This window comes from Vigna unguiculata, chromosome 5, assembly GCF_004118075.2.
Source record: "Vigna unguiculata cultivar IT97K-499-35 chromosome 5, ASM411807v1, whole genome shotgun sequence".
NCBI classification, from domain to species: domain Eukaryota; kingdom Viridiplantae; phylum Streptophyta; class Magnoliopsida; order Fabales; family Fabaceae; genus Vigna; species Vigna unguiculata.
The window spans coordinates 4,810,163-4,819,492 of NC_040283.1; the positions used below are offsets into that span (position 1 = coordinate 4,810,163).

The following is a 9,330-nucleotide window of genomic DNA, read 5'->3' on the forward strand; positions in this document are numbered from 1 at the left end:
GACCACAACAACTTGCACAATAAAACACGATCGAGTCCTTTTCTACCATTGCATTTTTCCCGTGAGATATAATGTTGATTAGTAGAGAAGTTAAAGCATGCACAACCACACATCGAAACAACGAATTGCCCATATAATTTATTTGTTTATTTGCCATCCAAAACAGAGAAAGAAAATATCAGTGCTGTTTCTTCTGTTTGAAATTATTAATTGTACTAACTGCTACATTTTTCATTTGCTTCGATTCAACAACTGCTTCTGTCAGTTCTATTCTACCAGAATTTGCCATTTTTGTGGTACGGAACAATGGTATTCAAGATTTTCTGATGTTAAGAACTAGATTGTGCATATATGACTCTTGCAGAACAAATTGTTAAGCCACAGAGCATCAAAGAAATTCCAATTTGCAGAATTATCGATACAAAAAAAAAGCATTGTGATTTGCATGATTATAGCAGATATGAGAATAGTGCAAGCAATAATTAAAGCGCTATTGGCCTACATAGAAGCTACGAAACCAGAACCTAGATAACTAACGAATTTTGCCAGAGCTTCCTTGATGTACAAGACCTTGAGTATCAAGATTCAGAGTTAGGTGAGTCCTATGTATGCGAGAATATGAAGAAGATAAGACATGATAGGCAAGTGTAAAAGGCTTTACCTTTCAATCAAGTGCGCAATGAAGGTTGCTTAACATGCTGGATTGAACAACGCAGACAAAAGGGGCTTAGATTCGGTTCCTGCTCGTGGTCTTCCATTAGTAGGTCATCTGTAAGTATCAAGTTCTTGCTTAGGTTTGTACCATGCAGCCTCCTTTCCCTGCTAAATTTTGTTCCACGAAAAAAACTTCAAAGTTGATTACTGAACTGGACAAAGGTGGAAAATACGAGAGATCTGAAGTACTAGTACATCAAACACTGAAACCATTCCAATAACAATGATTTATTTTTGTCAGTTTGTGACATAAAGCTAGTAACTGGGAGCTTTGGAAGTTCCACAAGTTTTTATGAAACAAATGACCAGAACCCACAAGCTGCTTCAACATGTTACTTATTTTTCATGTTTAATTTATTATGATTTTATGATACTTAGTACTGAGAATTAAACACTTCTTTAACCTGAAATATAAATTTCCCTCTGTTTACCTAAAACATTTTCTATTTTCATTATTTTTCAATTTTCATTCATTATTTTTCAATTTTCATATATATATATATATATTATTTTGGGTAGACTAAACAGAATATCAGAATATAAATTTCATTTGTTTTATCTGATCTAACGCAGTACTTCATCAATTACCTTGTAACGGCATATGGAGGATGAAACATCATAAAAGACACCAGGATTGAAATGATTGGTAAGTCTAACATGTGGTAACAAAATAAATATACAAATTAGAATCTCACAATAAAAAAAGAAATAGCTAAAAAATAGGAACCAAAAAGTTTATGTAACTTGGAACGAAAGTCTCGGAATATTCCCCGCTGTCATTTTCACTCTGTTGCAACTAGTCTCAGATGCACTGATACATGTACGTAGCACAAATGAAGACATCATGACTGGTTTCAGAACATCAAGACTATATCGTATACTTAATAATAGTAATTGTATGTTTTACCTATGTCACCAATAATCTTCACAAGAGCAACTACCATGGTTAAAATGATGGTACCTATGAATATCTCTTACAATTATTTCACGATCTAGAAGCTGAGAAACATGTTTAATGAAGTTATGGCAATCTGTACAAATGCGGAGGTTCTTTATAATTCGAATCGGGAGCCTATGGGCAGTGTTAATGATGCCAAAGACTACTGCAAGCTTTTCACTGTGATGACTAATAAGTACTTCTCCTTGCTCTTCTTCTACATCCTGCATGACCAGTTTGGCATCAGGGGAATACCCAATTTCCTTCAACCTTCCGATTAAAGTGTCCAGATATGAGTATATCTCCTTGTCTTGATGGTGAGACCTATCTCCCATGACAAAAGTATGGATTTGATCCTTTAGTTGAATCCAAGATTGACCAGGCTGCTTCTTGACTCCTCTTTGATGCATTAAACTTCTTACCCTAGCAGCCTCGTCCCAGCTATGGTTAGAAGCACACATATTTGATAGCAAAACGTAGGAGCCTGGATCAGATGGTGCAACTTGAAGCAGCATATCAGAAACCCACTTTCCCATTTCAACATTTTTATGAAGTCGACAAGATGATAAAAATGATTTCCAGACAGAAGTCAAGTGAGAGAGACCATTTTCAAAAATGAAGTTCTTTGTCTCGGTTAAGCAACCTGCTCGACCATAAAGATCAACCATAGAAGTGCAGTGCTCAACTCCAGGATTGATGCAATAAGCATCTTTCATCATCCTAAAATATTTACAACCTTCGTCAAGCAGCCCAGCATGGCTGCATGCATTTAAAACCCCTAGAAAAGTAACCTCATTTGGCCTAATACCCTGATTCAACATTTCTTCAAAAAGACTAATTGCCTGCCTTCCTTGACCCTGTAGCGAACAGCCAGATATCATTGAAGTCCACAAGATAACGTTCGGTTCATTGATTTGTCTGAAAATCATCCATGCACCATCCAAGCTACCACATTTAGAATACATATCAATTAATGAAGACCCAACATAAGCATCTACTCTGTGCCCTATTTTCTGAAAGTAGGCATGTATATGCCTTCCAAAATCCAAAATTCCAACATTAGCACAAGCAGAAATAACAGTTGTAACTGTTCGAATATCCACTACAACCAGTTCACGAACCATTAACCTGAAAGCTTTCAAACCATCTTCATACTTCCCATTCCAAACATAACCAGAAACCATTGAACCCCATGAAACTATTCCTGCCTTTGTTTCTTTGCTAGTAACTCCAACATTCCCTTTTCTCCGGAAATCCAGAGGAACATCTCTGAGAATTATAGATGCCTTATCTATTCTCCCACACTTACAATACATTTCTACAAGTGAACTCCTCGTAAAACCATCACTACCAAAGCCACGTTTAAGGACCATCCCATGGAGTTGTCTCCCAAGCTCCAAAACTGATAAAGAGGAAGCCAAAATAAGAGCTATGGAGAAAGTGACATCAGAAAACTCAGTCCCATATTCCACCATACAATGGAGTTGTTCCAATGCCCGTCGTTCATAACCACATTGCATCAACCCATCCACGATAGTATTCCAACTTACAACATCCTTACAAGGCAAACTCCTGAACATGTCAAGAGACTTCTCCACATCTCCAAAACGCAGATACGCACCGATCATTATATTCCATGACACAACATCCCTTTCATCCATCAACTCAAACAACCTTTCCGCATATTGAAAAGCATTGCATTTCAAGTAAACATCAAGAGCAGAGTTCCCCAGCACGACATCTACATCAACCCCATGTCTGAGCATCCATGCGTGAACTCCCTTGCCGAATTGAAGATTGCTGTCAAACGAACAACACTTGTAGACACTGGACAAGGTGTATTGGTTTGGGCAAGCACCCTTTGCCTGCATTTCTCTGAAAAGGTTAAAAACCATTTCTGAAGAGCCGGCTCTGGCAAAACTTGATATAAGGATGGTCCATGTGTGAGTGTTTTTGAGGGGAATTTCATCAAACAGCTTCTGGGCATGGCCCATGTTGTTGGATTTAGCATAGAGAGTTAAAAGATGGTTAACCCAGTTCAAAGTTTGAAAAGAGCCATTCTTGACGGAGAGGGCATGAAGGATACCCGGCGGTGGTGGACCATTGGATATGGTGGAACGAAAGAAGGAGCATGATTGGCGGTAACGAGGGTGAAATGGGATAGTAGTTGTAATGCGATAATTGGTCACTAAAACTAGATAAACATGGTTGCCATATATCCGATAACATGATCCAAGACCCATAAAAGTAAGTGCTTTCACCCAGTCTGAAGCCCTTTGTAAAGCTCGTGCGTTGAAACAACTTTCACCTTCATATTCGTATGGTTCGTATGATGTAAAACTTCTCAAACGAATGTTTCAGTTCCATAAGAAATAACACCACGACCGAGTTTATCCAAGAAGAATTTCTGTACGAGGAAAAAAGTTGCAAGTTAATGCAACTTTAAATAAAAGTATAAAAATAACTTCTTCAAATTAATTTATACATAAACTAATACTAAATTTGCTTTAGAGAAGTTAATTTTAATTTGTTTTTCCACTTTCTTCTCGTTAGTGGATATTTAATCTATTTAAATAATGATGTTGCTTACATTAATCAACAATTCAATTATCATTGAGTAAAAAATAAATAGAGAATAAAATATTCAATCATTGCTACAATACAAAAAATACTATCAAAGCATTTATTAATATAAAAAACTTAAATTAGTCTTCTAACTCAACTTGTCCATATTTCTCGATAGCATTGATCTTCCAATCAAGAAGGTATTAAATTGTAATGAAAATAACTACCCATGTATCCTAGATAATACGTTGACAACAACTCAACTAGCACAAGATATGCCAGTTTAATTTTCCTCTATTTTAAGTACTGGGTCTTCTATGTTGGGAGGAAAAAGCTGGCTTGAGTGCTGTATTATGTGGTACTGCTACACCTGGCAGTGGTGCAAGAATGAGATCCATTAGTACCAGAGGTAGTGTTACAACACCTTGAAGTATGGGGAAGAATTCTCTTAATGAAACTGAATGTAGATTTGACATTGGATAAAATATTGTCATACGTAGGAAGCTAATGTGAAGGCCAATGTTAGCTCTAAATCATGTGCTCTAAATTTGGAACACAGGTCATCTTTAAGTATCACATACGATGATAGACAAAGGAATGAGAAGTAATAATAAAACTATTTTACAAACACGACTCAATGGAGAAATTATAGTTCATCTTGTACTTACAAAATGGTTGAATTTGAGCATGCTTATCACGGTTAGAAGAAGGATTACGAAATTACGAAAGCAAGGAAAGTTTGATAACGTTTATAATTAGCGGTTGAGAAGATATACTTCTACACCGGATTTGTTTACTTACAATGTATCAATAAACTCTCTGCAAATTAAAATAAGTTACAAATCCAAATTATACACACACACACACACTCTTTGAACATATGAAAATACATAATCCAAAAGCAGAGTAAATTTTAAGTGATAACAAGCCATTGTTTTCATTATCGCGTTTAGCACTTTCATAGCACAAAACTAAAACGAAAACCCAGGCTCAGAAAGTAATAGCGGCAAACGAGAATAAACTTTCGAAAAAGAACACCGAGAGAACACATCAAGAAACTAACCACCGACTATTTCGAACCACTAGGAGGGTTATCCATCCTTCAAATAGTAAGCCGATCAGGCCACAAAACATTATCCTGACTATAAGCAATAAACCATTAGTCCATAGTGAAAATCCAGAATTAGGTGTCCATCAATCATTCAATCTCATGCTCAAAGCTAACCCGCAGTAAAAAGGGCCAATTGTGAAGGCACCATGAAAAGAGGGCGATACTTTCACCTTTCAAAAATAATGATAAATAACAATGGCTATCTATGGGCTATTGTGAGGAAACAAAAACGTAACATATTTTACAAAAAAGAATGGGAATCAAAATCTTATGTTCCAGTTAGTATCAAGCTTTCCTAGGGAACAAGTACAACAAAATCTACAATTGAGACAACTATGGGGAAAAATAAAGCGGGATAGGAAGGCCACAAGCCATTACGAATCAGATTAATATGCACTTATACTAATCATAGAGGCGGGTAAAAGTATGAAGATATGGAAAAGCCGAGAAAGAGCAAGCCACCAACAGTAGCTACGGAGCGTTGGGAAATTTTAGATGCCAACATGCTTCCTCCCACCACTGCCAGCGAGGTACAGAAGGTGTGACCCAAAGAGGCCCCAACTGCTACTCCCAGAGCATTTTTGTGGGTCGCCAGCTGCAGAAGGAAATTAAAGGTCACGAAATATGTAGGGGGGAAAGGCTACTAATGTTGCCGACAAAACCTAAGACATAAAATCAGTCACGAAAGCATGAAATGTTCAATGATCTACAGGGGACCAGTTTTCTTACTGCAATTGTCGCTATCTGGCTACGATCACCCCACTCAGCAAGGAATGTTAAAATAAAGGACTGCATAAAAATAAGATGGTATAACATGTGTAAATGTGACTATTGTCTGTCAAATAATTGATGCAAATCAAAAAGTGTACTTGCCTCCAAAAAAATTGGTGTACAAAATCTTGAAAAGAAACGCCGAACTGAAGTTTTCCCTTGTCCGCCTTCAAGTTTTTCTTCAACCTAGTTAACAAGAAGAATAATTCTTAGCATGTTCCATATTTGACCAGATAGTCTTTTTTTTGTTTAAAAAAAGGAACTAATTAATACATCAACTATAGAATCCTGCCAGCTGCAGCAAGATTACAGTTAAATAATTGAGCTTCCCTCCTTATGGCAGGTGTTAGGGGAAACTACGATTTAAAGAAAAAAACAAAGCAGCAACGAAACTAACTTATTTGAAGGTGTTTCCTCTTAAGTGCAAGCGATTCATACTAATACACATCTTTCAACATATTCCCTTAATTAAAATTTATTGAAAACTACAAAATCATGAGTAAAATTCATTAAACAAGGAGTAGAACCCATATACTTTTGTGATTTTCCACAAAATTTAGTCAACAGTAAAAAGTACATTAGGATAAGTGTTAGAGTGACTCGCAAGCATTTCAGGCCATCATCGGAATTTTCCTATAAAGCCTTAATAAAAAAAACATACTTCTTCCATTTCTTTCTTCTGGGAGGATTTTGAATCAGTTGATCTCCATGCAATATATAGTAACCTTAACCCAAAGAAAGCATAAAGAACTGCAAGTGACAGAGAAGAAATAGAATCAGCTTCACCTTAACAAAAATTGAACTTACAAATGACAATAACGCCATCGTTAAACACAAGATAATGAATAGAAATTTGGAAACTGGTAATCACTAAGTTATAAATGGCAATCCAAAAAGCAAATAGCTCACAAATTGTTGAGTAGCATATAATTTTGACTTATAAAGACACAAACAAATTTTCAGGCGCAAGCTAACTAGAATTCTAAAAGAGTTCATACAAGTAAAAGAAACCATATTTGGAACAGACACACAACACAAACAAACGGCCAATGAAGCTAAATCCATATAATTTATTTATACTAAACACCACCAGAAGTTTGTGTGAACCACAAAGGCTGGGCACAAATGGATGAAAAATTTGCAACCAACTAGTACTTAAGCATGGATATAAGCAGCACCACCAGTCAACTGCATCCTTAGACTCCTAAACCATTTGAACAGAACTAGTTGTAGCTTCTATAAAAAATGCAGCGTGCAGAATCTACAACCCTTGTAATTCAAAACAATTACTATGTAAACTGCGTTTTGCAATTTCACAAACTATGCTAATCAGCTCAGTAATAAGTATCAAACCGAGAAATTGTACCTGTAGCCGCACTATTTGTATGCTTCCTAGAAATCAAGTTTGGGACAATCCTGCCTAGCCCAGTAGAAAGTACCTAATTGCACGCACAATAACTTTAATCCAGATAACATTGATAAGAAAAGGAAGAGCGCCCCTTTCTGGGTGCTCTCTAGTTGCAGAAACCATTCCATCACAGTACTATGAAAAAAGCATCCCATGATGAGACAACAGAGCAAAAATACTAAACCTGCTAGTTAATTGCTGTGGCACTTACCGTCATTATAAACAGGGCACTTAGTGCACCAGACAAGACAATTGACTTAGGATGACGCATAGCCATAAGAGCTGCTATTATAAACGTCTCATCCCCGATCTAGCACAAAAAAAAAAAATCAGTTAAAACTTAAAAGGCATTACTCAAACATGAGAGAGAGGTATCATATGAAACAAGTATTCTTAATGACTTTATAGCTCCTATTTCTCATAATATAGTCTAAAAGAAAATTTGAGCTAGTTCGCAGCAATATCAATTAGCAATCAATTGGTTATTTTCTCTATATAGCCTATATAGGTCGCACACCAGCTTTCTATCACATGCTTCACTCATTCAATGAAGTTTGATTCTAGTTTATTCTCACAACACTCGTCTTCTACATTTCACTAGCTCTCACAATCCTTCACGAACCTATACAATTCTATAAACACAAAAAAATATATAAAAAGACTCTTGTTCTTGAGATCCAAATTGGATCCGCTGAAAATGCTTTACAACACACTTGCTATAAATATAGTCAGCAAAATCAAACAACGCAGTTTCGTTAAACTAACCTCGCTGACAAGGATCATCGATAAACTGGCGAAAAAAGCATCGAAGATTCCAGGACCGGTGGATTCCAAGCCAAGAGAAAGGATCGAACCATTATCTATTTCATCCAACACAATCTGTTCACAGAAAGCACACTAAAATTAATTTCCAATTTCAACACATTCGTTTGAGTTTTCTCCACAATTGAACGTCACGACAAATAACGGTGAAAAAGAAAGAAAGATTGGCAACGGAAGCTTACTTTGCCGCGGCGACCGAGATCCACAGATCCACCGACTCCTTCCTTCGCGTTCTGCAAGAGAGAATCCTACACATAGAAATAAAACACGTTGTGGCCACGATTCGAGAGAGAAAACGCAAAGAACGAAGGACGGGAAGTTGACCTGAGCGAAAGTGGATGATAAGTTGAAGAAAAGGGAGAGTAGAAGGAAAATGCGAAAAGCGGGAAGGATTCTTCGTTTGTTGAAGCTTGGAGCCATTGTGAGCCCGTGGCAGTTGAAATTGCGAGGAAGAAGGAAGCAGCAAAGAGAAAGAAGACGGAAAATTATTTTCTCGAGAAAGTGGAAAGGGGATTTGAGAAAAAATGGGATGAAAAGTGAGAGGAAGAGAATAGTGATCTCAGTTAGCGAGATCTGGTTTTTGGATCTGAATTATGCAGAGAGATCCTGTTCAGATCTCCGAACATTGAATTCATTTCACTGAGCATTTTATACGATGCAGAGAGTTTCTGCTACTACCGAGGCAAGAACCACATAACGCGCTCTTTCCTTTCTCTTTGTCTCTCTCGGGTCACCAAGGCCAAATCCCACTTCAACAAATCCACCTAAAAACTTTGACAAAGGGATACAACGCATTTTAGTAAAAAGTTATTAGAAAAATACTGTAAGAACATTAATAACGTGTTTTTGGTAAAAGTTAATTTTTTATTTTTTAACTCGTTAATATGGGGGAAATATAAAACAAGGTATCACCACATGAATAATATATATATATATATATATATATATATATATAGCAATTATGTTTTAAACTTTTTCCGTATCTTATTTTAATTGTAATGA

At 36.5% G+C, this 9,330-nt stretch overlaps 2 protein-coding genes across 3 annotated transcripts; both read right to left on the bottom strand.

Moving 5' to 3' along the window:
• Positions 1–412: 412 nt before the first annotated feature.
• Positions 413–4,069, bottom strand: LOC114184989 (putative pentatricopeptide repeat-containing protein At3g23330). Of its 2 annotated transcripts, none has more exons than XR_003604710.1 (2): positions 662–4,069; positions 413–570 (listed from the first exon to the last, which is right to left on the bottom strand). XR_003604710.1 is itself a non-coding variant. In XM_028072445.1 (2 exons), the coding sequence occupies exon 1, from the start codon at positions 3,892–3,894 to the stop codon at positions 1,627–1,629; it is 2,268 nt and encodes a 755-aa protein (XP_027928246.1). In that variant the 5' UTR covers positions 3,895–4,069; the 3' UTR covers positions 413–1,525; positions 1,622–1,626. The 2 variants fall into 2 exon arrangements, 1 of the variants encoding a protein (XP_027928246.1); XM_028072445.1 differs by having other exon boundaries at positions 413–1,525; positions 1,622–4,069.
• Positions 4,070–5,463: 1,394 nt separating this feature from the next.
• On the bottom strand, positions 5,464–9,094 carry LOC114185471 (GDT1-like protein 3). Its single transcript, XM_028073205.1, has 9 exons — positions 8,653–9,094; positions 8,511–8,576; positions 8,272–8,385; positions 7,718–7,816; positions 7,465–7,537; positions 6,760–6,848; positions 6,201–6,284; positions 6,057–6,116; positions 5,464–5,922 (listed from the first exon to the last, which is right to left on the bottom strand). Exons 1-9 carry the CDS (start codon positions 8,746–8,748, stop codon positions 5,734–5,736), a joined length of 870 nt encoding a protein of 289 aa, XP_027929006.1. The 5' UTR covers positions 8,749–9,094; the 3' UTR covers positions 5,464–5,733.
• Between the last annotated feature and the right edge of the window lie 236 nt (positions 9,095–9,330).